Here is an 18778-nt window from a genome sequence, read left to right on the forward strand (position 1 = left end):
TATATAGAAAACAGTCTACATAACACTGATCAGCAATGAAAAGTGAGAAAAGAATGTACTAACAAATCCGCAGTAATAAATGAAATATCAGCACAAATACAAACACGCACCCAAGAAATGGTGCACACACAAAAGAAAAGTGCTGTACTACTCCTTTTCAGATACCAAACACACGTGAAGAAAAAATAAAAAGGAGAATAAATGAATGTACGAAATCTTAAGACCATGAATCATAAGACCATTGTGATAAAAAATATATACCCATCTAACGGCACATGAGCACCTTTGATGTGTGTTGGCCCTTAGGGGTCGCAGCGTGGAGGTGAGCAGGCATTCTAGCTGGTGGTGGATATATTTATCAAGCTGATCAACCCTATTGTCACCAATTACGTTTTACTCGGAAATATATTATTGGACTTTGCACAAAGTTTTTTAGGACTTTACAACATTTTGTGTTAGTTCACATTCTTTGTGGCACTACCAGTCACATGTGTCACATTAATACTATTCATTTCTTGATATATTCACTATTACTCATCACATTGGGGTTCTTTTTGTTTTCCTGTGCCGTTAGATGGTTATATATGTTTTATCACAATTTTTTTGTCACGATTCCACTGATATATATTTATATGGTCTTAACATTTTGTACGTTCATTTATTCTCCCATTTATTTTTTCTTCTCATTTGTTTAGTATCTGAACAGGAGTAGTACAGCACTTTTGTGTTTTCACCATTTTTTGGGTGCGTGTTTGTATTTGTGCTGATTTTTTGGGTGTGTTTGTATTTGTGCTGATATTTCATTTATTACTGCGGATTTGTGGGTACATTCTTTTCTCACTTTTCTTTACTGATCAGTGTTATGTAGACTGTTTTCTATATAGATAGGATTAGCGCAGCACTATTTTTTCTGCTGTTCTTTACTATTTCGGTATATAGTTGGGTGCTAGCAGCTATTCTTGTTTGTGGGGTTTTAGTTCAGCACTTTTGTTGGGGTATAGTGGCAGCGCAGGAGGTCTTTTCGTATTCATTACTCTGTAACTGAATGCTTTATACATAGAAATACTGGGGTACACAACCGTTCTCCCTACACAAGTACCTAAGGAAACATACAAGTATTATTTACAATCTACATAAAATAATTCTTGAATTGAACAAAGAAAAATCTATAAATGGTAAGACTATGAAATATGATTATGTACATAACTGCAACAGAATTTACAGTACATGAAAATATTGTTCTGAAAAAGGCAGCATGCCGGTGACGTCAATCCATTAAAACATATTTTCTTCTGACAAGTGATGTTGCACTTGCTACTAAAACCGCATTACCTTCTTTGATGTGAGTCACTCGTGTGCAAACTTATATAAACAAACGAATGGTAAAGAAATAAATATAACCATATATGTGATGTTGCGATAAAGTGTGTGAATTGGTATTATCCCTTGTGCAAATATATCAGTTCATAAAGTCAACATAATATTCTCTGCATACTTATCCAACACCACAATTTCCACACGTGCTCCTTAATAACTTTGCACAGTAAAAGTGCCACCTCTGTGCTCACAGAACTCTCACCTCAAATACTTTCTCACTGTGTATATATGTCATTCCATCCAGGTTCCACCAGCTTTATATATCTCTTCCTCCTCCAAACCACTAGGGACTCTCCTTTCCTCTCTCTCCTGAAACCAGTGATCAGGTGTTGGGGAGCCTTTAATGTGTTGTGTCACCGTCACGTGACTTCTTCAGGGAATCACGTGACAGTGACGCAACGCGTAGGAAGATGCAAAGCTGAAGTGAGGTAATGAGGAAGTGTCTATCGATCTCTCTGTAATGCAAGTGTTTTTTTAATTTAAAATCAGAAGTGCAATATATATTTTAATAAATAAGAGATCATTTTAATATACTACACCATAAGAGGTGCATTTTCCTCTCCATACATGGGCAAACTGATGGCGTTATTTAAGCCTTAAAGGCACCCCAACACCTGGTCACTGGTTTTAGGAGAGAGAGGAAAGGAGAGTCCCTAGTGGTTTGGAGGAGGAAGAGATGGATAAAGTTGGTGGAACCTGGATGGAATGAGATAGTATTTTGAGGTGAGAGTTCTGAGCACAGAGGTGGCACTTTTACTGTGCGAAGTTATTAAGGAACAGGAGTGGAAATTGTGGTGTTGGGTAAGCACGCACAGAAGAATATATTTACGCAAGGGATAATACTAATTCCCACACTTTATTTCAACATCACACATATGGTTATATTTATTTTTTTATGCACGAGTGATTCATATAAAATAAGGTAATGAGGTTTTAGCAGCACAACATCACTTATCGCAAGAAAATATGTCTAATTAATGTGGGAGCACATTCTGATGTTAGCAGCAGCATTAAGAATATTTATTTATTTTATTTAATTGATATAGTAATTTAATAACATAGACGTTTAGGTCGGAAGTAGCGCAGGAGTAAGATCACTTTACATTTAATAATGAAAACACTTTTATTCTGGATGCATTTCACCCTGATTGGGCTTACCGTGGAGAACTGTATTAAGAATATGAATACATATTAAATACATTATGTATATCTCTTTAATTGAAAAATGAATATTCAGTATATATATATATATATATATATATATATATATATATATATATACACAGTTTTTGTTTTTTTTTTACTCAGTGAGAGAGCTATACAGCACAGTCAGTGGCAGAGGTTCATATTACTGATTTCCAGTCCTCTTTGTCCAGTCTTTGCAATCAGCTGCACATGGCGATTGCAGGTTAATTTTCACCTCAGCATGTACTGATCTGGAGAACATGCCGTCTGTGTGTTTATGTGCCGAGAGCAGGGAAGCATGTATCATTGCTGAGAAGATACTTGTGTGATCAGACAGAGATTTGATTGTCTGCGGTCACTGACATTAACCCACCATGGGCTGCAGTGCAATATACTGATCATTTAAAGGGACATCTATCTACTGGTGGTAAGTGACTGCATAGCAAAATGAATGTATTTATGTAGACTTAATTCATATTTATGTCAAAGGTATTGACTTTGCTGGTTCTATTTGACCATTAAAACACATTGTTAATAACAAAATGATTTTGTTTATAGCATATTCAAGCTAAATTCCAGGCAGATATATGATTCCAATGAATGCAGCTCTGTATTTCTTAGTACATCCCTAAAGTGATTTTATCCTTTATTTTTTATTGTAATACCAAAGATGTCTATACTTACCTGCTCTGTGCAATGGTTTTGCACAGGGCAGCCTCATTCCTCCTCTTCTGGGCCCCCCCCTGGCTCTTCTGGCTCCCCCCTAGCAAATTACTTGCTCATGGGGGTACTTGTGCATGCTTGTTTCCAAGCCCCATTGCCAGTGTCCGTAAACACAGACAGTGGGGCTTTGCCCCACCTCTACTCTCTCGACATAGGATATGATTGACAGCAGCAGGAGTCAATGGCTCCCATTGCTATCAATCTGCCCTGTGAGGTGGGAGAGAACGAAAAGAGCTGCTGCTCTCATGCACAGCACTCGACCGAGATCAGGCTCAGGTAAGTATAAGGGGGGGGGGGGGGGGTTGCAGTTTTACCTTACTGCAGAGAACACATTAAGATAAAAAACCTAGAAAAGATAAAGTGGAGTTCCGCCCAAAAGTGTAAGCTCCACTTGTTTGCCTTCTCCCCCCCTCCACTGCCATATTTGGAACCTTTTTTGGGGGAGAGTGGGTACCTGGTTTTGACAGGTACCCGCTCCCACTTCTGGCTCAGTTCGCCGCGGCGAAGTGAGCCCGAAGTTCGGCCCCCTCCTTCCTCTTGCAGTCTCCTGAGAACCTTCATAGGTCCCAGAAGACTGCCAGACCAATCAGAATGCACAGCGTGACTCGCGCATGCGCAGTGGGCACCTGGCTGTGAAGCCGCAAGCTGTCACAGCCTGGTTCCAACAGTTGAGATGCCGGCGCCAGGGAGAGAAGTAGAGAAGGGTGTGGGTGAGCACATCGCTGGACCCTGGGACAGGTAAGTGTGTGTTTATCAAAAGTCAGCAGTTATATTTGTTGTAGCTGCTGACTTTTAATAAACACAAAAATGGCTGGAACTCCGCTTTAAGAGCTTGTGTAGACCATCTCCAATGAATTGCGTTGCCCTACCATCGTAATGCATTAACAAGGTGATTTGCCTTATGTTCTATTTCTTCAGTTCACACTAACAGCTCGTAAGAGTAGGGCCCTCTTACCCCTCGTACGTTGTTTGTTGTTGTACTGTGCCATGTATTGTCCCCCCTATTGTACAGCGCTGAGCAAACCCTTTGGCGCTATATAAACTCGTATTAATAATAATAATAATAATAATAATAATAATAATAATAATAATAACACACTGCGATGGTGCATGCTGCAAAAAGTAGGACAAGTTGTATGTTTATGCAACGTTGTGTGTTACAACACACTAGAATGCATTGCAAAGCCCTTCTGTGCATAGTTAAATTACCTGCCAGGTTTACTAAATTTAAAAAAATAGAGAAAAGCCAAACAGTGCAACGTGTTGAACAAAGCATTGCAGCACTAATGCACAATGCATCACAGTACATATGAACAGCGTATACCAGTGGGTTTTATATGCACAATAATGCTCCTGCTGGTTTGAATGGGATTTAAATGTAGTTTTTTTTAATGCGAACAGTGTAAGTACCTGAATTTGGCTTAGAATTAGCCTCTTTCAGGCTCTGTACTGCAGAGCTCAAACTGGGAAAATTAGACCAGTAAAAGTAGCAGGTCTTTTGAAATGCAAGGAACATGCTGATAGGAGCAGAGCGCAGAGTAATAGACAGATGATCCCATTGCCGTGCTGCTTCTTCTTTCATAGTGCAGTCACAGGACATTAGAGAAAAATCAGGTCTGCTTAGCTGTGTGGCATAACTGGGTAAAACTGAGGTTTGGATGGGCAGAAATACAAATCTTTAGGCAGGTGAAAAAAAAATCCAATATGCATTTTAACTGTGTATTTACTGTAGCTGTTTGCCTGGAGTTCAGCTTTAAAATAATTCTCCTATGCAAACTTAAATATTGAAAATAAAAGTGTATATATAGACATTTTTTGATAGAGTAGGGAATGGTTAAGACCACTGTCAGTCTTTTTTGTCTTTGTCCTGTCAGATGGATTTACATCAAATTCCTGTCCCAAAGACACAGCAAGAAATAAGGGGAGATCTCTTTAAACAATTGTCTCCAGAATGGGATTCTCCATTTGAAGATTTCCCCTTACCTGTTATTCTGTGTCAACTCAAAAAGCTAACTTTCTGCAGCTGCGACAATGGTCACCAGTCCAATAGTGAGAGTGAATCTCCTCAATGGGGACATAGGTAGCCATATAAAGCTGAAAGAGATTCTATCCCTTCCATGTAATATCCAAAAACTATAAAAAAAAAAAAAGGTTGGGCTTTACATACATTTTAGCACAAGATTGAAATACGGTATATAATAAATACAGGTGCAATCTGGCATTCAAATATCTATAAGCGGATGTAAACTTACAGAAACTGCCTTGGTGTACTGGGCTGCCTAAAGTGGAACTAAACCCATCAATTTAGGCCTCATTCATAAGGCCAGAAAATGTTTTCTGGATGCTGTGTTACAGGTCTGAATGTAGTGCATGTTTACACACCTGTATGAATGGGTCCATTGAAAACAATGCAGCTGCGTTTAGATCTGTAATGAAAAAACACCCGTATATGCGTTTTATATGGTTGTGTGAATAAAGCCTTAGGGCTCGTTCACACCATGGTACAGCGAAGTCAGTTTTTCTGCATGCATTCTGCAAGGGCACAACAAAATCAATTGATCTCTATGTACCTTGTTCACACCACAGCATTAGTATCACATGCAGACTTTTTCTGCACAGGAATCTGCAATGTGTATAAGTCTCATTAGAGTGCGCATGAAAACTGATGTAAACTGATGTCTCTACAATTGAAATCTGTCAGTTTTTCTGTACTTATGGTGTGAATGAGGCCTTAAAGTGCACCTAAACCCATTGATTTACCAGTTTTGAAAAACAATTACATTCCCGACATGTCAGTAATGCTAAGTGCCGGTTCACATACAGTCAGGTCCATAAATATTGGGACATCGGCACAATTCTAACATTTTTGGCTCTATACACCACCACAATGGATTTGAAATGAAACCAACAAGATGTGCTTTAACTGCAGACTGTCAGCTTTAATTTGAGGGTATTTACATCCAAATCAAGTGAACGGTGTAGGAATTACAACAGTTTGCATATGTGCCTCCCACTTGTTAAGGGACCAAAAGTAATGGGACAATTGGCTTCTCAGCTGTTCCATGGCCAGGTGTGTGTTATTCCCTCATTATCCCAATTACAATGAGCAGATAAAAGGTCCAGAGTTCATTTCAAGTGTGCTATTTGCATTTGGAATCTGCTGCTGTCAACTCTCAAGATGAGATCCAAAGAGCTGTCACTATCAGTGAAGCAAGCCATCATTAGGCTGAAAAAACAAAACAAACCCATCAGAGAGATAGCAAAAACATTAGGCGTGGCCAAAACAACTGCTTGGAACATTCTTAAAAAGAAGGAACGCACCGGTGAGCTCAGCAACACCAAAAGACCCGGAAGACCACGGAAAACAACTGTGGTGGATGACCGAAGAATTCTTTCCCTGGTAAAGAAAACACCCTTCACAACAGTTGGCCAGATCAAGAACACTCTCCAGGAGGTAGGTGTATGTGTGTCAAAGTCAACAATCAAGAGAAGACTTCACCAGAGTGAATACAGAAGGTTCGCCACAAGATGTAAACCATTGGTGAGCCTCAAAAACAGGAAGGCCAGATTAGAGTTTGCCAAACGACATCTAAAAAAGCCTTCACAGTTCTGGAGCAACATCCTATGGACAGATGAGACCAAGATCAACTTGTACCAGAGTGATGGGAAGAGAAGAGTATGGAGAAGGAAAGAAACTGCTCATGATCCTAAGCATACCACCTCATCAGTGAAGCATGGTGGTGGTAGTGTCATGGCGTGGGAATGTATGGCTGCCAATGGAACTGGTTCTCTTGTATTTATTGATGATGTGACTGCTGACAAAAGCAGCAGGATGAATTCTGAAGTGTTTCGGGCAATATTATCTGCTCATATTCAGCCAAATGCTTCAGAACTCATTGGACGCCGCTTCACAGTGCAGATGGACAATGACTCAAAGCATACTGCAAAAGCAACCAAAGAGTTTTTTAAGGGAAAGAAGTGGAATGTTATGCAATGGCCAAGTCAATCACCTGACCTGAATCAGATTGAGCATGCATTTCACTTGCTGAAGACAAAACTGAAGGGAAAATGCCCCAAGAACAAGCAGGAACTGAAGACAGTTGCAGTAGAGGCCTGGCAGAGCATCACCAGGGATGAACCCCAGCGTCTGGTGATGCCTATGCATTCCAGACTTCAGGCTGTAATTGACTGCAAAGGATTTGCAACCAAGTATTAAAAAGTGAAAGTCTGATTTATGATTATTATTCTGTCCCATTACTTTTGGTCCCTTAACAAGTGGGAGGCACATATGCAAACTGTTGTAATTCCTACACCGTTCACCTGATTTGGATGTAAATACTCTCAAATTAAAGCTGACAGTCTGCAGTTAAAGCACATCTTGTTTGTTTCATTTCAAATCCATTGTGGTGATGTATAGAGCCAAAAATGTTAGAATTGTGTCGATGTCCCAATATTTATGGACCTGACTGTATATAAACGGATTGGATTGGTTTGAACCGCATCCAATCAGCATGATATGTGGAAAAACATTGCTTCCTGCGGTGCCTGTTCACAGATGTCCGGTGCACTGGCGGTGCAGGTTCAGTGAGGAAAAAGAGTTATGTATGATTTCTGAGCAGTACATTCCTGTTCAGGTTACAGGCTATTGACTTCTATGGGATCCGTTTCTAAACCGCATATGTGTGAACAGGATAATCCTGAGCTAATCCTGTCCTGAACCTGATGTAAACCTAATATTAACCGCTGAACAACTACTGTGTCAATTAGCTGTGAAACCTGAGCATTAATCCGTACCGCACATGTGTGAGTCAGCTCTAACTGCAACATTTGCTTGTGCTCCCAAAACTGTCATACCATCAAATGGCTGGTGTCATAACTGACCACAGCACCATGGCATTTGCTGATCAAATAGAAGCTAAGATGTCATCTTCCTTGGCTGAAAAGGATAGGAGGGCTTGGTTCCACTTTAACAGATTCCCAAAACAGTTTCCTTCAAGACAGGGCATTAATGATCACAGTCACTGAAGCGTTACTCTCTCAACTGAACTGTCAAGCAATAGAATGGCTGGTGTCATAACCGATAAGATGTGTAGCACCATGGCACTGAATATCAAACAGAGGCTAAGATGGCATCTTCCTTCGCTGTAAAGGATAGGTGGGTTTAGTTCTGCTTTAAAGTGGTTGTAAGCCCTTACATATACCCAGTGAAGTGACTGGCCTTAGGTGATACACAGATATTAAACAATGCCACATAAGTTGTACCTGTTTATCTGTAGTAATCTCTTCCCTACAGCTGTTCAAAGTCCATAATTTATAAAGCTGGTTTGAGCGGTCAGAAAAAGGGGGCGGAGAGCTAAAGTTATACTCTGCAAAGCTCAGGGAGGAGAGCTCTGAGAGCTGATTAGAGGGAAGGGACATACCCCCTTCACACAGGAACAGAACTGAGGCTGTAAATCACAGGCTGTGCCCTACCTCATCACAATATTTGAAGACATTTGTTTTTAAATGTCTTCTGTGAATGTCAGGTGAATTCACCCTTTTATAAATAAGACAAAGGTTACAGCAAGCACCCTTTCCCAAGAGAAGTTGTGGAATGTCAGGGAATATATTTTTCCCAAACAAATGTTGGTTTATTATACCATTGTACATGGAAATAAACTTTATGAATAGGGCGAGTGCTGCTCTTTGAATATATGAATGATCTGGCAAATCCTATATAAATATAAGTCAAACAAAAATGTTTCTAATACTAATATTTTGAATTTCACTGATATTAGGATTAATATTGTATATTGTGTATACTCAGGGCCAGTGCTATTACTAGGCAAACTAGGCAGCCGCCTAGGTTGAACTACCGCCTAGGGCACAGCCTTGACCGCTGGTTTCCCTACTCTCTGCTATGGTCAGGTCTAGGGGGGTGCTGGGATGGGCAATGGTACCCCAGATTTCAGTTGTGCCCCCCCCCAGGTCGGTTTTTTCATGGACACTGTGCCTTCTCCCATTCCCGAATTAATGGCTGGGACAAAGGGAGAGCAACCTGGAGAAGTGAAGCCTGCAAACAAAAAATGACAGGAGAGAGCCAGGAGGTGCAGGCTGTGATCTCCTCTCGTCTCAGTGGAGTGATCCTCCATAAAGCAGGTGACACAGGATTGTTCTTACATTGGCATGTTCAGTGTATGATTTATTCCCTGGCTCCCTGCTGCTGAAAGATGAGCGATCAGTGGAGGAAATAGGGGGCGGGGTAATAAAATTGCGTAGAGCCAAAACCAAGAGTGATCCTATGTCATCTGCTGTGCAGAGGATCACTCCACTGACAGGAGTGAGAACACAGCCCACACCTCTACCTGGTTTCCTGCCTGTAAATTCGGGGGGCTGGGAGTTTATAGGCCATGAGAACTGTACACAGTGAAAGGCAGGGTGGCTAACAATCATTCGTTCGTGCTGAGATGAGAGGTTTGTGCAGGGGGGGGTATTTGTGGTAGGAGAAGGAATGTGGGGATATGTGCTAGGAGTACGAGGAAGGTTTAGGGGATTTTTGCTACAAGGGGGGTATCTGGGTAAAGTGGAAGGATTTTATGTTGAGAATGGTGATTTCGAGGGGTTTTAGCTAGAGGAAGGAATTGGGGGAATTGGTCCTAGGTGGGGGAATTGAGGGAAGACAATTGGTGCTGGGAGGGTGGATTGAGGGGGTTTTGTGCTAGGAGGTGGGATTGTTGGGTGATTTGTGCTAGGAGAGGGGATTGGAGGGATTTGTGTTAGGAGAGAGGATTGGGGGGGATTTGTGAATGCACTCCAAAAGATAAACGAACAAAACCGGCGCTCCAGTCTTCATACAGCCAAAATGCCAACTGAAGAGGTGCTGCCCTTCTAAGATCGGGGAATCTGACCACTAGTGGAAAAGAAGAGACAAGGGCGCACTCTCATCGGGCATTACCGTGGTATAACACGTATTTGTTGAATAAAAAGAGGATATATACTCACAAACCAACGTGATATAAGGCAGTAAAAGTAGTCCACAAAGACAGTCACAATGCATCTGTGTCTAATGATGCAGATAATCTAACGCGTTTCGGGAGCTGAACCCCCTTCCTCAGAGCTAGAGATGTGCCTGCTGGCCACAAGCTTATATACTAGTGAAATGTCCTTCTGACATTTCACTAGTATATAAGCTTGTGGCCAGCAGGCACATCTCTAGCTCTGAGGAAGGGGGTTCAGCTCCCGAAACGCGTTAGTTTATCTGCATCATTAGAAACAGATGCATTGTGACTGTCTTTGTGGACTACTTTTACTGCCTTATATCACGTTGGTTTGTGAGTATATATCCTCTTTTTATTCAACAAATACATGTTATACCACGGTAATGCACGATGAGAGTGCGCCCTTGTCTATTCTTTTCCACTGTGGGGGATTTGTGTTATTAGAGGGGATTTTTGTTAGTAGGGAGGATTGGAGGGGGGGTTGTGGTAGGAGGAAGGATTGGGGGGGATTTGTGCTAGGAGGGGGGATTGGGGACAGGTGTGCTAGCAGGGGGGATTTGTACTAGGAGACAGGGTTTGGGAGACAATTTGTACTAGGAGAGGGGATAGGGGGAATGTTTGCTAGGAGATTGGGATTGGCGGGAGATTTGTGTTAGGAGGCGAGATTGGGGGGGGAAATTGTGCTAGAAGGTGGAATTGGGAAGGGTTGTGCTCGAAGGGAGGATTTGGGTGGGGAGGAAGGATTAGTGCTGGGAAGGGTAATTTGGAGGGGGTTGTACAAGGAAAGGGATTTAGGGGAATTTGTGCTAGGAGGCAGAATTGGGGGGACTTATGCTAGGAGGGGGCATTTTGGGGAGAAGATTTGTGCTAGGGGGGAAAATTTGAGGGGAAAGAGGGGTACAAGTAGCTGGTCTTGCCTAGGGCGCAAAATAGTCTAGCACCAGCCCTGTGTATACCTAATAAGTATCCAGCAGGGTTAGGCATACTTAAAGAGGCGGAGGTCTACCTGAAAAACATGGGAGAAGTCAAAGATCACCGGAGTGCCCCCTGGAAGAAGGGACACACTTGAAGATGGGGAATGGACCCAGTGAAGAACTGCATGAACTCCGCTCTACCACATGGGATCCAAAAGAGACAGCGGGCTGTTTGAGGATGTCAGAGCCCAACTGTCGCTTCCGAGGATGTCCAGATAACTGGCTGAGCTCACCCAGGCTTTCCTAATCATCGCTCCGGTGATCTCTGGCTGTGATGGTGAGTGCTATAAGAACTAACTCTCTCTCCCACTGGGGTGGGGTGCAGGATTTTTGTGTTGTCTAGGGCAGCACAAAACATAAATACACTGGGGCACAGTGTTACCTGCTCACAGGGGTGGACTGACAACTCATGGGGCCCCCGGGCAATAGGGGATCATGGGGCCCCTGTGTCCTGGCCCACACCCAAACCACTCCCAAAAAACCTATGAAAGGTACCAGGGGCATCTCATGTTGCCCCCTACTGACCCTGGGCCCTTGGGCAGTGCCCGAGTTCCCAAATGGTCAGTCCGCCCCTGCCTCCTCACACCTGACTTAAACCTTTAATTGCAGTACTACTGTGTCGCAATCATGTTCATTGCACGGCAATCATGGGTTTAAATCAGGTGGTGAGGAGGCAACGTATTGCTTCCTCACTACCTGTCAAACACACTCGAATCGCTTTTCAGAGGACTTCTATTATATCCTGTAGGTGTGGTGCTCTTTCAGAAAGTGCACCAAACCCACTTGATATAATAGAAGTCTATGGCTAAGCGCAGCAAACCCACAGGAAAGCTACAGGTACACTGCACTGCACCCGCAGTGTGGATAAACCGCAACACATCAGTGTATAAGCAGCCCTATGCTAATATGCCCAGTGTATTGCTTCACACTGACCTGAAGATCTCTTCTTTCCTCCTGCTGGCACTACTCTGAAGACCACTAGCTGGGATAAGAGGTGGAGTGCAGTTGGTGTCACTCCACATGGGACAGGAGCCAGCACTACAGAGGAGGCATCAGCTTATGCGGCTCTTGCTCCCTACTACAGCTTCAACGTTACAAGTAGTCCCTCTGCATTGCACTCTGATACTCTGGGAAGGTGGGTCAACAAGTCCAGACCACGATCTACCAGTCACCTGGCTGCGATCTACTGGTAGATCTCGCCCATATACAGCATAATCCAACAGGTGTTCAAACCAACAGAAACCTAACTTCTGACTGAGGGGTTGCTGTTTGTTCTAACAGGAGCTGAAAACCCCATGTAAGTCTCAGGCCACTGTTCAGAAAATACAGATCTTTATGGAATGTACTTAGATGAATCTTCTAACAAAACCCGTTATTGATCAAACCCATAAAAATAATTATAATAAAAGAGGGAGTAATTGCTTTATTTCAGGCAACAATTCCCAATTAAAAGCGGTGAATAAAGGCAGAAACATAGATTACATGTCTTTTACAGCAGATCTCTCATTTAGTTGCCTATGATGCACTGCTGAATCTTACGTACTTTTGTTGTCCTTCTATAATGAGCCATTTTTCGCTTTTCAGCATGTTTTCTGGTAAAAGACACTGAAGAGGGATATGCACTTTACATCGACTGTGGAATCAGCTCTTCATTCTCTACCTCGGAACCTGTTGAATAATCCATTACAAAAGCTTTTTTCCAAGAGTATAATGTCACAAAGACGTAAAGTGAGCTGAGAGTATAACACGGAAAGCTGTCACAGCCATGTCACCCCCTCCCTCCTCAATCTCATATTCTCTCTCCGTCTCGCTGTTTGCTTCACTCTACTGCTCTTTCTCACACATATACTTTCCCTCGGTGTCCTTTTTACCTTTTCTTTTTCCTGTGCATCTGCTCTGGGCATGGCTTTTCCATTCTGTACAGGATGAGCAACAGCACCTCTTCCCCAGGCCAATGTGAAGGGCTCTTGGGAACACGTGTACTGGTGGCTACGGCATACTCTGTTTACTCAGTCTCTGGCACTTTGGCCAATGTTTTGGTAATTTATCTAGTTTGCTCTTTCAAGAAACTCAAGACGACCAGTAATGCATTCATCGTGAATGGTTGCGTTTCAGATCTTCTAGTATGTGCTTTCTGGATGCCTCAAGAAGCAATATTAATATCCACTGGTCGTCTGGAGAATCCCTCTTACAGAGTGTTCATGGAAGGGGTATTTTTCCTGTGGATGACAGTGTCTCTCTTATCGCACTCACTGATTGCATTGAATCGTTTTGTTCTCATCACCAAACTGCCAACAGTTTACCACACTGTGTATCAGAAGAGGAACACGGAGTGGATGATTGCCATGGCTTGGGTATTGCCGCTTGCATTCTTGCTTCCTTGGCTTTTTGGACAAAGACCTTATGATGTTATTTTCCCTTGCCCGCAACTCAGACTTTATGTGTTTTGGGGTCATGAGGTCCCGGTGTCTAGTTCCTACACGGCCATCCTCTCTGCCGTCACAGTACTGAGTCAGACAATCATCCTTTTTCATTGCTACTTCCGCATTTTCAGAAAAGTGCAGGTCAGTCTAAAGCGGGTAAGTGTTCTCAATTTCCAGGTGGTCCATAACTTGCCCTGTTCTTGCCCTCGTAAGGACAAACGTCTGGGACTGTACGTGCTGATTGTGTGCTGTGTTTTCACCCTGACCACAGAGCCCTTTGCATGGTCAGTCCTTTATGGCCTGTTCCAGCCATTACCCAGTGGGATTGTGGTTGGCAGCTGGCTCCTGCTTTGTCTGCTGTTTGTGCTTAACCCCTTCATATACACCTGGAAGAATGAAGAGTTCCGAAGGTCGTTTCGAGCTGTAGTTGGAGGTGAACTATGGAAAAGCTCTGCAAACACTGCCGATCCAGTAGTTCAAACAATATCGCAGAATGATCCATGAGTGGGGTGTCATCTATGGAATCTCTAGAGCACCACTTAATCCTTTTGGGATCGAAGCTACACAGAATCTCAGGAGCATCTGACTCAGAAATCGAAGCTTGTTCTTGTGTTGCCTCTGTTCTCCTCGCGTTTGTATTGATGGTTACTATGGAAACATTCTGCATTCATCCCCTCTCGGCTCCATGGGCCAGTGTGTAAGAGGCCACTATGGACTACGCAGGTTGAAATTTTCACTCTATAACATGTACTATTTTGTATTAATGCAGCTTCCACTATGGGAGTTTTCAGAAAAATAAGATCATTTTTGTTAATTAAATAAACCTTGCAGCATTTTTATTTTGCCAAAACAGTGAAATGATGGATGCCAAAATATATGAGTAGTTTTAATTTTTTGCTGCAATTGGGGGAAAAATGAATCATAATATGTTTGTGACAGCGGTACACAGCATAAAAATAAAATCTGTTTGCGAATTCATTTTTTTATTCATGTTACTCAAATGAAATGTTTTTTGCTAAAATGAACAGCTGAATGTTGTTGCTTATGCTCTAACAGCCTGGACAACACAGGAAGCATTTGCATTCTGAGAGTAGATAATTGAAATAAACATTCATTTGCTCATTTTATGCCAACACTAATTTGTCTTTGAATTGAATGAAAGTCATGGTAACCTCGGCCCTTCAATATGTGAGATACACCCACTAACTGAATCCTACCACAGAAGCTTTATGAAGGATTTGGATGGAACCATGGCAGTGAAGAAAGTAATTTATGTATGTGTTTCTTACAGTACATATTGTTCTTGGATTTGCCATGTTGGAGATGGGACATTTTTAAAAATTTGGTTCAGCTAATTAAATATGTGTGATCATAGTGATGTGTAGTCATAGTGATGGTGGGTTTATACAACATATAGGAGCTTGGTTAAGCTTATTTTGACATAAAGGGATCATACATGTTTTTAAGGCTCCAGGTTGCATTTTCAATCTCATGGATTGTGTTGGCAAGCGTAGAACCATCTGAATATGGCATTCCATTGAATCGATGCGGATCATACTCCATGAAGAGTTTGACTGTTGGGTAACATGTAATATATTCAGTTTGCAAGGTCACCCAAATCCACCTCATTATCAAGTAATGGCATTAGCTAACATTTAAATATATATGTCCATTATGCTTTTCATTAACCAATTTACATAAGGCTCCCATGAGAGAACGTATTTTTTGGGAAACATGTAATCTTCAGTTTGCAAGGTCACCCAAATCCACCTCATTATCAACAGCAAGTAATGGCACTAACAAACATTTAAAAATATATTATGTCAATTATGCCTTTCCTAAAGCTGCCATATTGTGATTCTTTGATTTCAGTAGAATAAAGTGGCTGTCAGTTTTACTTAGCTGGAAGGCTCTGTGAACGGTCCGATCATATGTAGTGAATAGTGATACTCCAGCACCTCTGATTACAAGTCTGTAGATATAGGGGGAAGGTGATACATTAAGATGGGATATATTAAAATGCAGCTAGATGATTATTCAAGTATCAAAGAATAATGAGTCTGTACAAAAAACAAATTAAGAAACGTAAACAAGGACTTTTTGCATATTCTCATAAATTGCATTTTATTTATTATATATGCAATCATTCCACTTTCCTTTTTCTTCTCAGCATTTACGTAATATTTTTTACTTTTTCGTTTGGTATATTGCTTTCTTAATGAATAAAATCTGTTTTATTTGAAAAAAAATGCACGTATAATCTTTGACTGTTAAGAATCTGAACTCAAAGGATGGACAGTCTCCTTTAAAATGAACCTGTGTTTTGCCCATGACTGCCAAACCAACAGGTTAACTTCCACAAGTCATTTAATTGTTCTACTATCAAGAGCAAAAAGAGTCAACCTTGTGAAAGCTCCAAGGCATGATGTTTATGTAGAAGTCCACATATTGTTTTCAAAATTACTTGCTATAAATAATTTAGGGGCTACCACCATAAGTGAAAAAAGCTGAGTTATGTGTAACAGCTAATTTGCCATCCAAAGTACACAGAGTTATAGTGTTTTTTCACGGTCTAAAAATGCCAAGTTTTTGGTGCAACAAAAATTGCATGTGAGTAAACATGTATGTATTTGGCACTAGTGCTTTTGTTATGTGATATTTCCTCTTGTATTGGTCACACACACACACACAAAAAAATTATTTCAAAATACCCCAAAAATGATTTCTAAGTATGTTGCTGACCCTTAGGCTTGTATAACCCCCCAAAATTACCACTCAATACTAAACCTAACACTTAAAGCAGAACTTAAGCCATTAAACTGGTTCCAGCCTTTAGGCATCCCTATTGGCTGGCATGGGATGATGTAACTCTTAATCCCAGCACACAGAGACTGTGCCGGAGATGTAAACTGAGCTATGCATGCACAGCTCAGTTTTCATGCCACAGAAGACTACGAGTAGGCATTTAGGTATATCTTATTGCAGGCGAGACATTGTAGGAGAGATTTACTAAAACTGGTGCACTCAGAGTCTGGTGCAGCTGTGAATTGTAGTCAGTCAGCTTCTAGATTCAACATGTTCAGTTAAGCTTTAACAATAAAACCTGGAAGCTGACTGGTTTCAGAGCTTCATCAGACTTAGCACTCTTCAGTTTTAGTATTTACTGTGTCTTTCTCCGATAATAGCCTGTCTGCTTACAATCCGCTTTCAGTTCCATTTTACAGAGTCTCTGTCACTTTGCCCATTCAAGAAAAAGTGACATTGTCTTCGTAAAGCTCCCCTTTCCAACAATCCCCCACTGCCCCTTCGTCTTTTTCAGCTAAAGCAAAAATATGCCCAATCCTAAGGCCCCAATGCTGTCATATGATTGACATGGGTAACATCACTGCTTCCTCAGTTGAAATTAAACTATGAGATGCCTAACAAGTGACACTAAACACAAATGCAGCACCCTATACACAACCCAGCAAACACAAAAGTAGAAAATAACTAACTAGCAATGTACATAGGATAAGGGGAATAAAGTAGAACAGAGTCCAGCAGGAGTACAAGAAAGATAGGTCAGGAACAGGAGTCAGAAGGAGTAACAGGTTCAGGGAGTAACAGATTCAGAAAACATAGACACACAGGCAAAATACTGAGACACTGTGTGACTCCTGAGGTAAGGCTAAATACCCAACCAGCAACCATCACCAGGTGGTAATTAATTGCTTATGCTGGGAGACACTGGTGAACATAATTGGACATCGTCTATTACTACATCATTCAAATCTCACAATAGTGCCACCACCATATGCCCTTGTTCTTACTCCTGCCCCTCCCTCTTTAAAGTGGTATTAAACCCAAAGCAAACATATTGCTGGTTAGATGTGATGGTTGCATTAGTTTCATTTTTAGGGTCTCTTTTATTTTCACCTGATGATCTGGCCAATAAGTCTGCTTTTTTCAAAATAACCTGCTCTCCTGCAAGTTTAGCAGTTTGAAGGTTGAGACAAACCATTTACCACTCACAGGGGTGCTTACAATGATCAACCTTTATTCATTTATGTAAAACCTTTATCCCAAAAGGAAAAAAAACTCCTTGTTTTTAACAGCTTATAAAGCGTTATATAATCTGGAATTCAGCCTCAGTTTGTTAGTGTATCTAAATCTGCTAGTCCATTTTATATTCCCCTTCCCCAAGATTAACAATGCTGCTCTGCAAGTGGGCCCCTGTACTCCTTCATCCAGAATAGGGGCACACAAATACAGGAGGAAAAAGTCTAAAAAAAGAAAACATACACATCTAAGGATTGGTAAGCTGTTGGTTTTTGGTTTAATAGGCAGGTTGGGCTGAAATAGCTGTCACAAAGGAAAGATGGACTGGAACAGCTAAACAGAGCAGCTGCCATAAAGACAGGCTGTACTGAGGCTGTACTGAGGCTGGAGTTGACACAGGAACAGACTGATTGGAGGCTTGGAATGAAAGGAGAGCAGGTTGGTCTGAGGCTAGAAGGCAAGCAGGCAGATCCAAGGCTAGTGATGACACAGACTTGACAGAGGTTGGTCAGAGGCTGGTGCAGTGCCATGCTGGTTATACTGGATGGAGACTGAAGCTGGCACATGATATGGCTGAACACTGGATGAGGCAGTGACTGACTAGTGTGGGTTAGAAAAAACTTTTGCTTCTTATTTGATAACTGGAATCCCAGTAATAATACTTGTGAAAACTTAACAGTGAACTTTGAAATTATATTATGAACAAATATCACTATTCACTCACTATTAAAATATGTGCATCCAGCTGTGCAAAAGCAAAGAACAATGTTTAAAAAAAACCCAAAAAACTAATAACAAATGCTCCAATATATAAACACATGTAAAACCCAAATAATATACAGTCTCATATTTGTAACATGTGACATTCAAATACGGTGGATTTCTCAAGAATCTTCCACCCAGCTTCAACTGTGATCTTCCCAGCATTATTCGTACTCCAAAACACGTTATGGTAAGCAGTACCCACCAGATACCCATCACCACAGTACAGCAAGATCTTTGATCCAGCAAGGCACTTTCACCAGGGTCCCCACCTCTGCTTCACATCTCCAGGGGTAATCAGTATGACCCCAATTTAAAT

At 41.5% G+C, this 18778-nt stretch overlaps 1 protein-coding gene across 1 annotated transcript; it reads left to right on the top strand.

The window, feature by feature from the left end:
- The first annotated feature begins 2744 nt into the window (after positions 1-2744).
- GPR88 (G protein-coupled receptor 88) lies at positions 2745-14781 on the top strand. The gene is made up of 2 exons (XM_089686582.1): positions 2745-2989; positions 12821-14781. The coding sequence occupies exon 2, from the start codon at positions 13162-13164 to the stop codon at positions 14161-14163; it is 1002 nt and encodes a 333-aa protein (XP_089542708.1). The 5' UTR covers positions 2745-2989; positions 12821-13161; the 3' UTR covers positions 14164-14781.
- Positions 14782-18778: the final 3997 nt, after the last annotated feature.

Source organism: Staurois parvus, unplaced genomic scaffold, assembly GCF_062004578.1.
Source record: "Staurois parvus isolate SC_StPar_1 unplaced genomic scaffold, SC_StPar_1.0 ptg000402l, whole genome shotgun sequence".
Taxonomy (NCBI): Eukaryota; Metazoa; Chordata; class Amphibia; order Anura; family Ranidae; genus Staurois; species Staurois parvus.

Excerpts from the sequence above, each read along its gene's own strand:
- GPR88 (XM_089686582.1), top strand. The coding sequence starts at position 13,162 with ATGAGCAACAGCACCTCTTCCCCAGGCCAATGTGAAGGGCTCTTGGGA.